Source organism: Mirounga angustirostris, unplaced genomic scaffold (genome assembly GCF_029215605.1).
Source record: "Mirounga angustirostris isolate CCGP_5_RB_7025 unplaced genomic scaffold, mMirAng1.0.hap1 SCAF_12, whole genome shotgun sequence".
Lineage (NCBI taxonomy): Eukaryota > Metazoa > Chordata > Mammalia > Carnivora > Phocidae > Mirounga > Mirounga angustirostris.
Window position 1 is genome coordinate 75,933,628 of NW_026991720.1, and position 19,027 is coordinate 75,952,654.

The window sequence follows — 19,027 nt, forward strand, 5'->3', positions numbered from 1 at the left end:
GTCTATCCCATCCTGATGACAGTTTTCAGAAATCTCATCAGAATCTGATTCTCTGATGCCAGTTTCCCAATAAGGTTACCACCACCAGTGGTTACATTTAATGTATTTCCCTTGTCATTAAATTTTTTTGAAAACATGATTCTATTATATATATATTCTGGGATTTAATAACTCCCCTGTTGGACATTTGAGAAAAATTTAAGACGTCTTTTTATAAATAACTCTGTAATGAACATCCTTGTTGGAAATGTGATTATTTTGTTAGATTTTATTATGAGAAAAAAGATTAATTGGATCTAAGGAGATGGACATTTTTAAGGTTCTTGAGACATGTTACTAACTTGCTTTGGCGGTATCATTTTGCCCTCCTGCTAGTCTGAGAGTGCTTAGCTCACTGTACTAGCTTTGAGGAATGCCATAGGAAAAACACAAACTTTTCCTCCTTCAAGATGACTTCCTACTTCAACCTCTCTGAATTCTATTGAAATGACAAGAAAAAAACACAAATGATAACACGTCACTGCTAGTGGTGGTAACCTTAGTGGGGAATTGGCATCAGAGAATCAGATTCTGATGGGATTTCTGAAAACTGGGATGCAGATGGAATAGGTCTGACGTTCAGGTTGCCTGGAGTGGGGAGCATGCTAGAAGGCTTGTGGCAAGAAGGGATCAGAGAGGGAGCACTATTCTGTCTGAGAAAGTCTGGAGGACCATGTCATTGACAGGTCAGAGGGCAGGAGTACAAGAAGAAGTCAGAATACCCTACCTCATCGCCCGCATTTAGAGTGTTCATAGCAGTAGCCTTTACCTCTAGGAAAAAACCAGAGAACTATTCTCTACATAGGGATTTTTCAAACTTTAATGACAGTGACCCTATAGTAAGAAATACATTGTACAGCAAAGCTAGTACACAGTCACCAACTCAGACACATAGCAATATGCCTAAAAATGAAATTAAATTTCATGGAACAATACTTATTTTCATATTTTATGATAAAGTCTAAGCATAAAGGTAATATAAAATGTGTTGTCATGAAATAATTGAGTACAAAACAGGAAAAGTTCCCAAATGGACAACACGAAGACAAAAATCAGCAAAGTCTTATTTCATTCATCAAGTGTGCTTACCTGTGGATAGCTCCTTACGGTTGAGAGTGCACGCAGACGGTGCTGCTCATGCATCTCGTGCGCTGGTGGGCCAGTTTCTTGTTAACGTTTTTAAGTGGGCCAAGGGTGAAAATTCTTGACTTTCAAAAAAACATGGTTTCTTTTTAGTCCTCATAATAATAATGATACATGTTTTATGTCTCACAGTTGAAATTCTTTATCGTTTCTCTGAAATGATGACAGCCTTATCATTTTTTAAAGAATAAAGGAGAAACGGGTGCATTCCCTTCTTTGTCCACCAAGTACAACTCAAGGGCTTTGAAAAGTCGGATGACCTTTTATGTAAACATTCTCTAATATTCAACATTTCTCTTCTGGAAGATAATGATGAGAAGGTTAAGACCATGAGGTTGCAATAATCTCTCTAATTTCATTTAAACTCTCTTTATTGAAAAAATTCTGCTCAGCATGTTACAAGAATGTTTGGAACAGATAGTTACAAGGTGATTCTTTTTAAATATTTGTTTTTGCCTTAAAAATAATCTTTAGGAACATTTTGATGTGTTTGTCATATTGAAATATATAATTTCCCTCCTATAGTCCTAAATTTGACTTAAGAAATAGTTAAGTATACATTTCTGTTATACTTAGATACTGATTTTGAAAATATTTGCCAAATGAGATCTGGCTTCAATTAAAAAAAATATAAATTCCATTCCAAAGCTCATGCGCCTTGCTTAGTGTATTCCATTGCAACAGCAAAACAAATGGGTATGACCCAGTAAGTGGGTGTTTACTTCTAGTCTCTGAATAAAATATTTTAAAAAGTATGCTCTTTAGTGAGCTTTATGTAGTGCAAATGACAGCTTTCACTGTTTTCCATTACAATTGACCTCCCCCCCATCCCATGGGGGATATGTGCCAAGACCCCCAGTGAATGCCTGAAACCATGGATATACCGAACACTATGTATACTTTGTATTTCCTTTTACATACATATACACATACCTATGATGAAGTTTAATGTCTAAATTAGGCACAGCAAGAGATTAACAACTGATAATAAAATAGAACAATTATAACAGTGTACAGTAACAAAAGTAATGTGAATGTCGTCTCTCTCTCAAAATATCTTCTTGTCCTGTGCTCACCCTTGTGATGAAATGAGCTGATAAAATGCCTACATGATGAGATCAACTGAGGGGAATGATGTAGACACGTGACAGAGAATTAGGGCACTATTGACTTTCTGATGATAAATCAGGAGGATCATCTTCCTAATTGAACCCACAGAAAGTCAAACTGCAGATAAGGGGGGGCCAACGGTAGGTTCATGTGCAAGGGTAGATTTCTTTGGATGCCAAACCTCATGAGAGAGAAAATACAGTGATTGCCAAATATCGCTCTGGGTATCATTTAATTTTTTAACAATTGCACTGTGTCTCCTGCTCTATCCTTTACAGGTTTTCTCTCTGTATTGAGTATGAGTGTATTTTCCCAATTCTATAAATGTATCTAATCCAGGTGTGTATGAAGTTAAATTTACACACTACAACAAGTCCTCCACAGAGAGGGTTGTAAACTGAGAGAGTGGCACAACTTGTGGGGAAAGTGCTCTTATCAAATTGGATCTTAAAAATCTATATCAGCTTCTCAGTGTGTAGTAAGCATTACTTCTAAATGCCACACAGTTGTAAAGATTTGAAGAGATACTACGTTATCACTGAGAGGGATATTTTTAAGCTTATCATCAAATTTATCTCACCCTGTTCACAAAATATCTCAGCATGCTGGAAGAATACGTTTTTCAGCAGCGGAGTCAGCCATTTTCTCCTTTGCCAATGACATGTGACTGGATGAAGGGATGAGCCATTCTAATCAATAGTTACGGAATTACTGACAGATTTGGCCAATGGCTTGGTCTTTTTTTTTTTTTTTCTTGAACAATTTGAGGAACTTATGGAAAAGTTAAGTATCCTGGGTTTACAAGTATCTTTTTAATTTGAAGTTTTAACGTTTTGTTTATGACTGTCATTAGACATTACAGCTTTGCCATTTTCACTGGGTGTTACACATTTATGAAACCATATAAAGTATTGCACGGTCTTTTAATTTTTTTTTAAATTTTTTATTGTTGTGTTAATCACTATACATTACATCATTAGTTTTTGATGTAGTGTTCCATGATTCATTGTTTGTGTATAACACTCAGTGCTCCATGCAGAACGTGCCCTCTTTAATACCCACCACCAGGCTAACCCATCCCCCCACCGTCCTCCCCTCTAGAACCCTCAGTTTGTTTTTCAGAGTCCATTGTCTCTCATGGTTCGTCTCCCCCTCTGATTTCCCCCCCTTCATTCTTCCGGTCTTTTTTTTTTTTTTTTTAAGATTTTATTTATTTATTTGACAGAGAGAGAGACAGCGAGAGAAGGAACACAAGCAGGGGGAGTGGGGGAGGGAGAAGAAGGCTTCCCATTGAGCAGGGAGCCCCATGCAGTACTTGATCCCAGGACCCTGGGATTATGACCCGAGTCGAAGGCAGATGCTTAACGACTGACCCATCCAGGCATCCCTGCATGGCCTTTTTTTTTTGTTAGAACGCATTCAGATGAAGTCAACATGTGCTGACTTAGAGTTAATGTTTTTCTCTCTATTGTCATTATTTACACTGAGAGATGTAGCATTTGTATTTGAACATGCCCCTCATTTCTCATCTCATTCTTATAAAAATAATGTGACCCATTTTAAAAGTGGTTTTTTACATTAAATTTAATGAAAATGTTACAGTTGTCATGTGGTAAAAAAAATTGCAATTACTAATGTCCTTTCCAAAAAACATGATGAGAATTCTTACCCAAAACTTGGTTGAAACTTTTCCTTAAAGTAAATACCATTCTCCTGTACTTCATGTTTAACTGCAGAAATGTGTGTACCTGTACAATAAAATGACACATTATGGTGTTATCCTTCTGTTAGGATATTATTAAAATGACTATCAAATACCAGAAAATTTAATCAGACACAATGATCAAAAAATTGAGTCTTCCATTGTCATTTAATGTCACTGGATATAATCATCATACAAATTGCTACTGGTCATCGTATTTGTTGAACTATAAAAGGAAGCATGCACTGTAATTTTCATTTTTGGTTAGTGTTATTTGATCTATTTATTTGGAAAAAAATCATGGTTGATATTCAGTATATTAATTTAATTTAATTTTTTTAAAATTTTTTAAAAAGACTTTATGTATTAGAGAGAGCACAAGCAGGGAGAGCGGCAGGCAGAGGGAGAGGGAGAAGCAGACTTCCTGATGAGCAGGGAGCCTAATGTAGGACTTGATCCCAGGACCCTGGGATCATGACCTGAGCTGAAGGCAGATGCTTAACCAACTGAGCCACCCAGGCACCCCGTATTTTGATTTCATTATTTCCTAGTTAGTTGCAACTTGCAGTTTGAAAAACATTGCCCTAGCAACACTGAGTCATCTGCTTTGGGAGGGTAAGAATAAGGACCTACTGTGGGCAGTGATGACCCAGAATAATGCATAGGAAATAAGTGTGTAGCCTGCCCTACCACCACTTACCCAAGCCTACCCGTCATGGGGTGCCTGCCTATCCTGGTCCAGGGTTTGCTCTTCTTCTCAGGGGAGAAGCTTGGTGGAGGAAATGGACCTACATCATGGGTAGGTGAAACCCATTCTATATTAAACAACCTAAGCTTTCAATTAAAAACATGACTAAGAAGTCAGGGATCATAAGAAATTTGAGGAAAAAAGCCCAAATGGTATGTCCAGACAGAGTCATTTTTATTCAACTTCCTCAGCATGGACCAAGCTTCCTGATCTGGCGAGCCATGTTTTTATTTGGTTTTGTTGTGTTTTCGTTCATTATTTCCTTATTCCTTCTCTTCTCTATCTCTTTCTTCTCTTTTTGGAGCTTCTTTTATTTTATTTTATTTTTATTTATATATTTTTTTAAATTTATTTATTAGAGAGAGAGAGAGAGAGAGAGCGCAAGAGGGGGAAGGGTTAGAGGGAGAAGCAGACTCCCCGCCGAGCAGGGAGCCCGATGTGGGACTCGATCCCGGGACTCCGGGATCATGACCTGAGCCGAAGGCAGTCGCTTAACCAACTGAGCCACCCAGGTGCCCTTTGGAGCTTCTTTTAGATGAATGCTGAATAATCCTCTATGCTTACTATGAATAAAGAGCAGAACTCTTCTCCTGAATCTCATTTCTCATGTCATCTGTGTGTGTGTGTGTGTGTGTGCTCTTTTTAAAGGAAACCTTGTATGTATGGAATGAACCTAAATGGTGCATTAAAGGAATTTCTTTGCCTGAGAAAAAGTTGTCAACCTGTGAAACAGTTGACTTTTGGCTGAAAGTGGGAGCAGGAGTGGGAGCATTCACAGCGGTTTTGCTGGTGGCTCTAACTTGCTACTTCTGGAAAAAAAATCAGAAGTAAGTAATCTCATTGGAGTGACCATGTAAAAACTGAAGGATCTCTTTTGTTGTGAAAATTTTAGACCTAATTATTATTACATCCTATAGTTTTTCTCAGAGAGACAAGAAACTGTTCCTATGAAGGAGTTAGAGGAAAGACCTTTAAGAAAGGAAACAAATGATTATTATTCTGCTAATAGATGATAGAATGTTAGAGGTGATTGCATTAGACCCATTTGTTACAAAATAGAGAAAAATGGAGGCTCTGGGTGCAGAGGTGAATGGGAGCAGAGCTGAGATCAGAGGTCAGGTTTTCTCTCTCTGCATCTATTTTTCTTTTCATGACAACATTGTGTCTTCTTGCCCCAATGTTTATTTTTCAGTTTCTTGTGAAACAGACTAAGTATATAGGCAAATATGATCTTTATTTACTCAGGACCTCAGGAATCTAAGGTTGAATATTGAGTCTATTTCCTGAATATATATTGTTCTGTTAGGAGATTTGATTCTTCTAAAATAATTTATATATCAGCAGAGCTCTGAAACTTCTATATTGTAATATCTCAAGGCCATTATAATATCCAAGGTGGTGAATAGGAAGGAATGAGTTATATACAGAAACAAGAAAGACCAGGTCACTTACCTATGTGGTAGTCTCATCCTTATGAACTAAACTATGGAAAATCATATAGTGCCTGAGCTTCCAAATATTTGTATATTAAGAAAATGCATTCAGACTTCAAGATTTCTCTTTGTTTTTCAAAAGTTCCTCATAATTGGACCATTTAATCAATGTAAAATAACTGATAAGAGTTAACTATACTGCCACGATTCTCTGAAATCCTGGAAAAAATTTGTGTGTAGATGGTAGATAAATGAGAACACATGGTGCTTTGGCTATAGGTCAGGGACATTGGCTAGAAGAGCAACTATACTACAAGAGCATTTAACGAGCTGATGTATGACCACCTAAAGTTAGTATTAATTTGTACTAAACAGCCACTTTATTTATTTACCACCACTTAGACTGGAGTACAAATATTCCAAATTAGTGATGACAACTAACTCAAAAGAGTGTGAACTCCCAGCTGCAGACAGTTGTGCTCTCATGGAAGGAGAAGACAATGAGGAAGAAGTTGTGTATTCCAATAAACAGTCACTACTGGGAAAACTTAAATCCTTGGCAACAAAGGTGAGAGCAGAATTTTAACCTGGTATTACTGTGCTTTTATTAACGAGGGGCCATAGTAAACTAACAGTAGCTTTCATGCAACCCTGTCATTGAGTCTGTCTCTCTCTCCATGGGTATTTATCCAACAGAAATACTCTTAGAAGTACACAAGGATATTGGAGAGGGTATGTGTTGTGGTGAGTGCTATGTATTGTGTAAGACTGTTGAATCACAGACCTGTACCCCTGAAACATAATACATTATATGTTAATAATAAAAAGAGAAAAAAAAAGTGCACAAGGATATAAATATAAGAATATTCACCACAGCATTGTTTCCGCCCACCCCCCTCTGGTTAACAGAGTAGAAGCAACCTTACACACCATGAAGAAGGAGTAGATAAGAAATTTCCATATATCAAAGTAATGGAATCCTGTGCAACTATGCAGCTATTAGAAACGGACATATGTATGTCCATAGGTCCAAGATAAGTAAAGTAAAAACAACACACAGACTATTACATCTATTAAACATACATTTATGTCAGTCTTTGCAAAGCAGACTATGAACAATGGCTGCTTTGGGGGAGTCTTGAACCAATGGGAGTCTTTAGGTTTTGAAGTAGTACATTTTTTTTTTTTTAAATTTTTTATTCTTATGTTAATCCCCATACCTTACATCATTAGTTTTAGATGTAGTGTTCCATGGTTCATTGTTTGTGCATAACACCCAGTGCTCCATGCAGAATGTGCCCTCCTCAATACCCACCACCAGGCTAACCCATCCTCCCACCCCCCTCCCCTCTAGAACCCTGTTTGTTTTCAGAGTCCATCGTCTCTCATGGTTCGTCTCCCCCTCCGATTTCTGAAGTAGTACATTTTTATAATATTTGAATTTTCACAAAGATAATGTGTTGTTTTCTAATATTAAAAATTTTAGGTTAAAAAAGATCTGATTCACTCATTCTTTTTTGTTTTTTTATTTGTAACATGGTTTTTTTCATATAGAAAAAGTAAAATTATATAAGCTGTTGAGGTATTAAAGGTACCTTATCAGATGCCATCGCATTTGTCAGCTTTGAAATGATTACGGTATCCAGACAGATTAACACTAAGCCTTAAATATTATTTGTAAACACATTTCATTGACATTCTTCATGACTGACTTAAAATATGAGAAATTACCAGTGCACCTACACTCAGCATTAAAAATAGAATGAAACAGAAGAATGTGTTTCAAATGATTTTCAGCAGGAGGGACAAGTGACAAAAGATCACATTTACTGAGAATGTTTTAGTAACTATTTCCTTTTGTTCTTCCAATTTAAGCACATAAATATATTATAAGGGATCATTTAAAAACAAAAGGAATAAGCCATATTCCCCTTCTAATGGTTATTTAACGGTTTTATTTTTTTTCACTGCAGTACTTTAGGAAGGATGTTTCTGTTATGGAATAACAAATGTATAGTTAGTGTCAAGAACTGAGATTTCACCCGACTTGCAAGATAACAAATGAACCTGCCACTGTTTCATGGACAATTTAGGAGACACAAGACTCCCGCTCAGAGACAAAGCACAGCTCAGTGCTCACAGCAGATGCACTAGCCAGGGTATTAGCATTCATACCAGTTCCCCAAACCCCCCTTTCCTCAAGGTTCTGTGGACAGGAACAGATGACATTTGCACACTCAGTGGCTTGCATTACAGGAAAGGGACTCTAAGCTTTGGGAACCTGACTGTTTTAGAATGGGCAGGAATCATGCCAATGCTTTCCTCCAAAGAGAGGTATTACTGTTATTGTACTAGACAGGTAGTGTGTGTGTTCATTGCTTCACAGGGAGACACCATTTCCTGCCATTTGTTCTGGAAAAATACAATTCCTTAAGCTTCCAAGGCTGCTTTCTATACAAAAATCCTTAAAAAGATAATCTTGAACAAAGGGAAATCACTGTCTTGCTTAGAAGATCTACAAAAATGCAAAGGAACCACAGAGAATTATCTCCCCAAAATATCCAAACCTCATTTCTACACCATCTTGGCTTCTGGTGAATTTTCCCACTAGTATAGCATGCTATCCACCCCTCTTTTTGATTTGTTTGACTGAGGCGGGGTTCAAATCTGGCCAATTTACAGCATATGTCACTTAAATAAAGCTACTACCATTAGGACCCCAAACAGCAAGATGAGATGAACCTGCATGATTAACTTCAAACGACTCCCCAGGGTCCCAGATCCAACTAACTGAATAAATCCCATAAACCATAAGGGTCCACCTTAAAAAGCTAGATAGTTTTAAGTCCCAGTATTGACTTTTCTACTCAGCTTGAGACCTTTCCACTGGCACTGAGATCTTTCCTCCATAAGATTCATGTGGAAGAAGGTCAAAGATATTTTCAGAAATTTGCAGAACCCAATATATCTCCCACTTTTGTCTATGTGGCCATGGTAGGGGAACTTGGTGAGCAGTATACTCAACCAGGTGGTCACTGTCTTTTGATCTAGGATGATGGCATTCCAGATACCCAAGATAGATGAGTGCCTCCACAGACTTTGTCTTGACCCTCAAGGGTGAAGTTGAGGGCAATTATATCATCCATAATGATGTTTGAACCATGAGTTGAGGTTGACCTAAACGTCATCAGAGGCTGAGGTGGTGTCATTCCATTCTCTAGCTAAAGTCAGAGACAAATTTTTCACCATTTTTTAATTGAATAACTGCCTATAGGGTGAATATGAATAACATCAGTTATCCCTTTAGAAATCTCTGAATAACCAACAGTAGTCTCATTTTGAAAATCCTTGCAGTTGTCTAAAGGTTAATGATATTTTGGGGCTGTTTCCATAAATAGTTGAATTATGACCACTTACAACTGCTCCTAGGGTACAAATATAAGCCACTATGTTTTTAGGAGAGAAGTTAATGCCTGGCTTCTACACAAGAAGTACAGTCCTGAAGGTACATAGGATGTCTTTGGAAAGAAAGTATTATAGACAATTGTTGGAGACACCAAGTGGGACCTACATTAATTAGGCAATACAGGCTGATGGTGCCTGCAACCTCCTCGTGGCTAGTAAACCTTAGGGTTCCCAATTCACGTCACATAATTGTGTCTCTTCTTTGTCTTTGAGAGACTGCTTAAGGGCACTCAGTCCAACTTTTCTTGTTGGTCCATGCTGTAAACTGGATGGTGCTTTTTCACTCCATGGAATGACTGAGCAATGGCAACGGGAATGTTGGTGTTGATGGTGTTATTTGGGGCAGAAGCTAGAGCCATTCCCTGCTGTTTATTACAGATTTCTCAGTAAGTTTAAAGGGACTTACTTAAGGTTAGAACCTCTGGTGGGTATGGTGGACCTAGTAGTCAATTAAATTTTAGGTACTTGGCAACAGTTTGAGAGGGGAACACTAATGCATTATCTTTCATAGGTGACGGGGTGGCTCTGAAAAACAAATTATCATTAATATCCCTCCATCCTTCATATCTCTCAGGGTCTAAGGTATCTTCTCTCCAGGCACCTCATTACCAGGCTGCATTATTGATCTTCTTCCACTGCCACAAAATCAGTTTTTCCCATTGCAGCTAAAACTTCATCTTATTTCTACTTATCCCCTTACTGACACCTAGACCTATGCACCAGAACATTCAAGTGCAAGAGGGAGAAAGGCATTTAAAAAAACTTATGATGGAGACCAAATATGTCATCCTTTGGGTTGCTTTGAGTAAAAAGGACACATCATGTTCATGAGTGGTCAGGGTAGAATCCTGGATTTTTACGTAAGTGTCTATAACCATATATAAGTATATATAACCTTAACCTTCTTACTGATAATTATGCATGACACAGCCAAGAGGAGATGATCCCTTTCTGGGGACAACCATGTTTAGTAACTGAACGACATTATTAAATGTGTGGACCAGGAGGAGGTAGGGTGGAGATAGAGTCAGAAATCTTTTTGATTCATTTTTGAGAAGGCCCTTGTCATGCTCAATGGTACCTTTCAACAGTATGAAGTATTGAAGGTCCACTGAACACCTCTACTCTCAGCCCATTTTCAGGTAGCTTTTGTGATATAAAGGGTACCATTGTTGGACTGCAAAAGATCCATAAAGTCACAAACATGAAACGCATTTTCTTCAAGGGTCATAGTGGTGTGGCTAGAGTTAGCGGATCTGACTGGAACAGCAACAGCATAACATGAACAGGTGTCAAAGGGTAAGGCACTACTGATAGCCCAAAGAAGTGATCAGAGGTGTGACCTCATCACTTTGCCATGGAAAAACTTGTCAGCTCTTGGCATGAATCCCAAGTCTTGCATGCTTGGTAACCTCTGCATCTGAAAAAGAATCCTTTACTTTGTGCCCAGTGTGTGACGGTGGATTCATTGCTATGGCAGGCAGAATGATGGGTCCATGCAGCATTTATGTCAGTCTGTCTGATGCAATCTCTGTTGTGTGCTTAATTCTCTTTGATCTTTTCAGACCATGGGTCCTTAATGGAAGTATCTACATAAGTGACCCAGATTATTTGATCAGCTGAGATTTGTTTCTGGAATTTGTTGCCCCAGAGAGAAGTAACTTTGATGTGTCAGTCTATAGTTTTCCAAGTGGCAGACCAAATAGTTTGACTCCTGCCAATTCCTCAAGAGTTAGTGGTGATCTAATAAGGTTTATCAAGGCCACAGCTATGAGAATGGCTTTGGGTTCTGCCCACTAAGCCAAGCAATTTTGTAGGTTTTTAGTTATGCATACCTGGTGCTGAGAGAGGACAGCTACTGCAGCTGGTGGATACCCATTGGGTTTCAACTCCACCAAACCATCAGTGAACCAGGCCCAGGCATGAGGTAGAACTTAGATGAACCAAGGACTGGAGCCAGTGGCTTCATTTTTGGTGGTAGGGTAAGGGATAAAGTTTCCCCAAAAGGGTATTCTGCCATTTTTTCATGTGAGGTTGAGATGCTGCTGGGCAGGACCAGATGCATTCTTGAATATATCATTTGTATTTGACAAGTGAGGCTTATTAGGTCTTTGCCACCTTGCTGACCCACCATGAATGTGACTGTCAGGCTGTAGAATCACAAGATGTACATGGGAATGGCTTTCAGTTTTGACAAGAACTCAGTAATAAGCTAATAGCTGCTTTTCAGAAGAGCCCTACCTGGTAGCCATATCAAGGTGATGAGTCTAAAATCCCAAAAGGTGCCTCTGGGAGAAGGCTCCTTCCCATTGCTGAAGTCTCTAATTGGCAGAATCATTAGTCACGGAGAATTCTATCACAAAGTGGTCATTAGGGCTGTGAGGCCACAAAGGTGGAGAGCATGATTCAACTTGCTGGACAGTTTTTAACATAGCCTGTTAGTTTGGGCCCACCTCAAAAGATACTACTTGGTAGGTTAGCTGATGTCAAAGAGCAGGTAGCATATTCAAGTGAGGCCATGCTGTCTCCAGTAGCGAAGAGTCTAGTCAAGTGCTGTGCTGTTTTTCCATGACTGGCAGATAGGGTTAGCATTGCAAATATGATCACATGGTCTCAAGAAACTTTACTTACTTAGCAGTTTCCTGAATTTTTGTGGGGGTTTACCAGCCATCTTTGTTGGCAGAAGTCTGACAATACAGGCAATGCTGTTGAGACTGAGGCTTTTGACTTGACACCGACATTGCATCATTTATGTTGTGACACCTTTCGGCATCGGCAGGTAGAGAAACTTGTGTGTAATCCTGACACAGACATTTGTTGCAAATGGCAGAGGAATTAGGAAGCCTTGCAATGCCCTTCTAGCTCTCCTCTCCATGGGACTGCTCTTGACCGCAGGAATCTCCTCTGGTACTTAGCAGATGCGGAGGTATACACATGTACCATCAAGTCCTATGGACTTTCGGATGTAGAAGCAACAACAGCAGCATCTTGGATAGTCCTGCAGAACCCCTCACACAAGGTCACATTACCTTAGCTTCCCCACTGAGAACCATGCTTAAACCCCATTAGTGGAATTTACACGTCCCTCTCCTATCACACGTTCTGGTAGGATGCTGACTTTGGTGCCTGCAATGAAGAGTCTTAAATGTTTGAATCCTTCCCCTCCTGAAGGCTCCCAAGCCAACTCAGGTGGTTGTGCCTGGCCTTCAGTCCCTCTTGGTGACAGGAAAACTAATCATCTTTCCCCGTAAAGCAGCCAAAGTCAAGATAGATGGGGAGGAAGAGATTAAGGGTGCAGAGAAAGACAATTTCTGTGACAGCAAGCAAACGCATTTGCTTTTGCTTTTAAGCAGCATTGCAGTTGCTCAAGCAAACTTCCAGTGTTTTCGTCCACCTAAAATCCTATGTTGAATGGCAAGGTTATCATTCCCGACATCATCTATTTCAGCTTTGGGACTCCTTCTTGTCTCAGTCCAGCCAGATTGATTTTGGGCTGAGGCTAGAAGTGTTTTGTCTTTCTGTTGATTTAGGCTTATGTTGATTTCGCATATTGGAGCCTTTTTTTTTTTTAAGATTTTATTCATTTATTTGACAGAGAGAGACACAGCGAGAGAGGGAACACAAGCAGGGGGAGTGGGAGAGGGAGAAGCAGGCTTCCCGCGGAGCAGGGAGCCCGATGCGGGGCTTGATCCCAGGACCTTGGGATCATGACCTGAGCCGAAGGCAGTTGCTTAACGACTGAGCCACCCAGGCGCCCCGCCTTTTTTAAAAAAAGGGAATCCACCTTACTTCTTGCCCCATTTTCATAAATCTAAATTATTGCCTGGTTTTAAAATAAAGGATAGGGGAAGTTTCCAGGTTGGGGCTGATCATATTAACTTATTAAGATTCCTTTGGGTCAGTTTGTCATTCTGCAGTGACTTTCCACATTGCAAACCTAATCTGGGGCAGTAAGAGCCCCAGTGCTAGTCATTCCCTCACTAGGTTTTCCTGTGGGAATTCCTCAGGGAAATCTGCTAAAGAAGACCAAAGCTCTGTTACTGCAGTCGAGACCCACTACAAAATCTCTGAGACCTTTGTGAACACACCCAAAGATGGCGTGACAGAGTGCAAGAGGTGTTTAGCGCTAGGATGGCCCAGCTGTTGCCATTCTTAGTGATCACTGATTCCTGCCACATTATCTTCAAAGAGAATCAGCAAAAATTTTAACAGTTCACCTAGTTTCGGCCCATAAGTGGTTTTTGTTTTTTCTTTAATGGTCATCGTCGGTGCATAGCTCTGTAACCTCTGTCTGAAAGGGGGTGAAACCTTTTCCTCTCAGGGTGCATTTTAATACTACTTGTTACCAAGGGGCACACCTGCAACTGATTGCCTGATTGGTGAGGAAGTCCTCTTGCTCAGAGGAGAATTAACATCCAGGCCAACATGCAGGCAGCTGAACGATGAACTCTTAGAACCACTTCCCAAAATCCAGCCTACAGCCACCTCCCCGGTTCCTTTCCACTTCTAAGCAGTGAAGTGGAGAACTTTAATTGCCTTGTGGATCATACAGTTTGGTCACCATGTTTGTTGCTAATTCTCATGGACTTTGCTCAAATCTTGTTAACCAGTGTGTGAGGCTGTCATCCTTATTCTTCTAGAAAGACACCTGTCTGTCAGTTTCCCATCTCATCAGCAAAACAGTGAAGAACTACAAAGGTTATGAAATTGCAATATGCTTGCTAGCCACCAAATTAGCCTGCCATACTTTCACGGACATTTTGAAGAAAGGAGTCTCCTGGGTCAGAAACAAAACAAGCCTATTATTCACAGAAGTAGCAGTGGCCAAAATGACAGTGTTTCTCTTGTTTCCTCAAGCCCCACTTCCCACAGAGTGAGGTGGCCTAGGTGATGCACAGTGTGTTATGCTGTAGAACAGGAGCCCTTAGCTTGGGGCATCTGAATCTTCTCTGACAGTCAGGAAGCAAGTCTGCCGTTTGCTCCACAGGAGGAGAGAGTTTCAGGGCTGCAAGCAACCTTTGCTTGTGTTCTTCCAAGGCTTTTTGTAATATAAACAGCTTTGAGAAGATTGTGTACCATTAAGGACAATTAACGTCTTCCTTAGAAGACTTGCAGAAACACAGAGAGACCCATGGAGAATGATCGCTCATCGTCAGCATATGTAGACTTCTCTTACCTGATTTGATCTTGTGATTCCCTCTTTGTAAGGGCATTGTCTTATAGTGGGGGAAGCAGTCAGGTGCCAGGGAAGATTTTGAGGAGAAAGTGACCTCTAAGCTGAATGAAAAGAAAAAGTGGGAATTACAAGTTTTTTTTTTTTTTTTTAAGATTTTTATTTATTGGACAGAGAGAGCACAAGCAGGGGGAGTGGCAGGAAGAGGGAGAGGGAGAAGAAGGCTTCCCGCGGAGCAGGGACCCTGATGCGGGACTCGATCCCAGGACCCTGGGATCATGACCTGAGCCAAAGGCAGACGCCTAACCAACTGAGCCACCCAGACACCTTGGGAATTACAAGTATTAATAAACTTTGAAGTCTTTCTCATATTGCAGTACCTCCTTTGTTGTTATTTTATGGCCAGAGAATCGAAAGCTTGAAAGATTACTGGAAACAGTCACAGGAAACATGATGGAGGATAAAGTCTTTCTCGCCTTTTTGTTTTGAATAGCAATTTTAATTGCCATAATGATTAAAAAAAATCATTTCAATGAAAATTTAAAATACTCTGGAAAAGCAGAAGAATTGTACAACGGTACAGCCACATACCCATCACCTAAATTTTACTGTATTTGATTTATTACCTATCTGTCTAAATCTCTATCTCTCTGTTCATTTACGAATAAATCCTTTTTGATGCATTTCAAAGTAAGCTGCAGGACTCAATACATTCCATGCCTAAACACTTCAGGATATGTATAATTGATGAGAGACTTCAATATTTTCAGTTTTTTTCTAAGGGACATTGTTTACATAGAGTGAAGTGCACACATAACAAGTATGCAACTTGATGAACCCTTGGGAAGTGCATATATTTGTGTCACCCTAAATCCTATCAAAAAATAGAATATTAAGCTCACCCCTGAAAGTAGACTCATGTCCTTTTGCATGCAATTGATCCCCACCCTCAACCCCCAGAGGAAACTACTGTAGTGATCTTTTTAAACTGTAGACTAGTTTTGTCTGTTTTAAAACTTCATATAACTGTAACTACACAGTGTATATAGTATTTTGTGTAAGATTTCTTTCACTCAGAAAAATGTTTTTGAGATTTATCTACCCTGTGTTAATCAGCGGTAGGTTCCTTTTTATGTAGGATTAGCATTCTGTTGTATGGATATGTCAAAATTTGTCCAGCCATTCTCTTATTGATGAATACTTGGGCTATTTTTAATATTTAGCTATGAACGAAGCTGCTATTAATATCATTGGACAAGTCTTACTGTGTGTCCCCTTTAAGAATTTTGTTATGCCTGGCTCTGTGGAGAAAAAATGGTTGTAAGTTTCTTAACTGTTATGTCATTTAAGGTTTGCTTTATCTTATATATGCTTACTCCTGTCCTAAAGGTCAGAACTTATTTGGTATTTTCCTCCCAATACACTGGACTTACCAGGTTTTATTTATGGATTTACTTTTCTTGACTTTACTCAGCAACTTTAAAAATGTATCTTCAGGGTTTTTTGTTTGTTTGTTTTCTTTGTTCGTTCTACCATCATTCATGGGATACTATCTGATAGACACTCTGCCCGGTTTTGGTGCTATGTCAAATTAGATAGAGTTTCTTATGTCAGAGACTATCTAGTTTATTAGGGCATGGCACATGCACATCATTCACAGACACTTACCATCATCCATTGTGACGAGCACAGAGAAGGGAGTGCAATAAGGTAGTGACAGGTAAAGAGAAGCTTCTGGGAAAAGTTGGCATTTGAGTAGATTCTTGAATTTAGAACTCAGAAAAATAATTTGTATGGCATCTGTATTTAATGTTTGAGTGAACTGATACCTAGAGAGGTTCCGTTATTTGTCTAAGAGAGGGTTAGGTAGGAGTTAAAAACCCATCTCCTGAGTTCCAATCCAGTGTTTTCCTTTCTGAAATGTGGCATTTCAATACATTTGCATAAGCATTGACAGCCTACCATGTACTAGGCCTGGAGTCAAGTTTTGGGAATTGAAAAAATGAATAAGCTACAATTCTTGTCATCTGTAAGTCTCAGTTAGTGGTGCTAAGTACACACACACACACACACACAAACAAATGTGTAAGTACATATATATCCCACCATCTCAATAATAGCAAAATCCCATGTGAACAAAGAGGACACAGCATCTAAAGCCCTATGACGCTAACATGATTTTATAAAGTGTTTTCTTTCAAATCGCACCTTGAGGATCACCAACAGGCCTCTGTCCCTTCTCCCCTCAGGAACATATTGAATCAAATCTTCTCAAGGAAAGACCATAAAAATCTCAGATTTCCTTTTTAGTTTATTGCTGTTACCCTGAAGCTCTTTCCCATAATATACTGTAAGCTCCTTGAGGACAGACATTTTGTATCCCTAAAGTCTAGTCCTGTTCCTGCAGTGCACTGGGGCTTAGTAAACATTGGAATTATCAACAGTTATTTCAATAAAGTGAGGTCTGGCCAACATGATGCTCCAGGCAAACTTCTTCAGAGGGATCGAGTGAGAGCACTGAGGAGATGCACGGTCTGCCCTCGCGGGGGCATGTCATCTCAGCGCAGGCAAGGAAAAGTGAGATGGTGGTGTTTGTGTGGTGACGTTTTTCCTATACTCCTTTCCCTGTAGCCCAAAAGCTTGTCTGAAGTCTTGGACTTCTCCATTCAAATGAGAGAAAGCACAAAAGTGGTCTTATTCTTTCTGACAGACACTCAGGGTCTGCTCACTTTTTTTCTCATTTCACTTCTCTACTTCAGACATGCATCTGTTTGCACCTAGGATTGGTCCACCTCCTATTTCCTTTATTTTAAAAATAATCCTAGTTCTCTTCATTGTTATTCTCTTTGAAAGCATAGTACCCCTCACTCCATTTCAGCAGACTCCACAGAAAGTTTTTTCTGACTTTCACAGTGAAACATTGGGAGAATTCTCTTAATTCTCTTTTTCCCCATTAAAGAAGTGCTTATTTTAATAGGCTGCATTTTGAATGTAATATGTAACAAAAGCCAGCAATGATGTATCTGAGTTAAAATTTTGATTTATTATCTAAGATGATTTGTTTTTAATATCTTTAGAAGGTATATACCCAAAAGATTTTCCTAAAACATGTCAGCGAACCCAAATGATCTTATGTCTTACTGGGGTCCTCATTATTTCTGCTGTCCTTCTTCTTACTAGGTATCCTATGTTATCTTGCGAATATATAGCTTCTGTCAGTCCTCTTTTGTCCAAAATTCTTATGGCAAGGTCATCTGTTTCAGCACCCAGGTCAGATATCCTCTTAAGAAGGGTCTGGTCTCAGTGGTTTCTTCACAAAAATTTGTGAAGCTATATTTTTTGGTATCTATTGCGATCATGTGTTTGCTTCTATTTTGGATTGTCTGTCTTATCTCCTGGATGTCAAAAGCATCCTTCAAGGTAGGCATGCTATCTGTTTTCTATCTGCCACTCTCCTTTAAATGTAAAATCCTAATCACAACTGGCATGTATGTAGATTAAAATGATTTCCAGAACTTTCCTTCTGGATGCATAAGATCCTAAAATCTTAGTGGAATTTGAATGAGTTCATTTTGTTTCAATATTTTTTTTCTTCATAGGAAAAAGAAGACCATTTTGAATCTGTTCAACTGAAATCCTCAAGATCCCCAAATATATGAAAAGACAGTGCTGTAGACTTCAGACTAATGAACAAAGAAACCTGATCTCTAGTTCTACAGGACCGTAGCTTAGATCCTGTCTTTGTATCCCGGCACGTTGGTGATTTCACAGAGGAGGGCCATGCCGCTGAAAAGGGAAGGAGGTTGAAACATTTGATTGCCTTATCACATGGTCAAGTATTTTGCCAAAAATAGGAAAGCAAATGGCTTGGGTCTCAACTGAAGATGAAGCTCAACTCAGGAAGAGATTTATCTGTAAATAGACATAACTGAAAACCAAGGTTAAGCCCCCCAGTGCACTGATGATGCATGCCATATAATTAATGGGTAACTTTTATTCTTTATAACTTCTACATAAAAAGTGTGCTTTGGAGGGCAGATGTGAGCATATGCATTGTGATTCTATTTATGTCTTTTCTTTGTTTATAGTTTGGGGGAAGATTTGAAAAATTTTAAGCTATAGTTTTTTCCCATTATTTTCCTGACAGACCTTAAAACATCTTTTCTATTAAAAAATGATGAACAAAAGAAGACAATAAATTTTTCATTTTTCCA

General features: G+C 39.1%; 1 protein-coding gene across 1 annotated transcript in view; it reads left to right on the top strand.

Annotated features, from left to right (window-relative positions):
- Positions 1-19,027, top strand: part of ELAPOR2 (endosome-lysosome associated apoptosis and autophagy regulator family member 2) — a 183,432-nt gene extending 164,405 nt beyond the window's left edge. Inside the window, exons 20-22 of the mRNA XM_064575341.1 lie at positions 5,391-5,569; positions 6,578-6,743; positions 18,413-19,027. Coding sequence (XP_064431411.1) covers positions 5,391-5,569; positions 6,578-6,743; positions 18,413-18,472 — 405 coding nt within the window. The 3' untranslated portion in view covers positions 18,473-19,027. The remainder of the gene's footprint in view (positions 1-5,390; positions 5,570-6,577; positions 6,744-18,412) is intronic.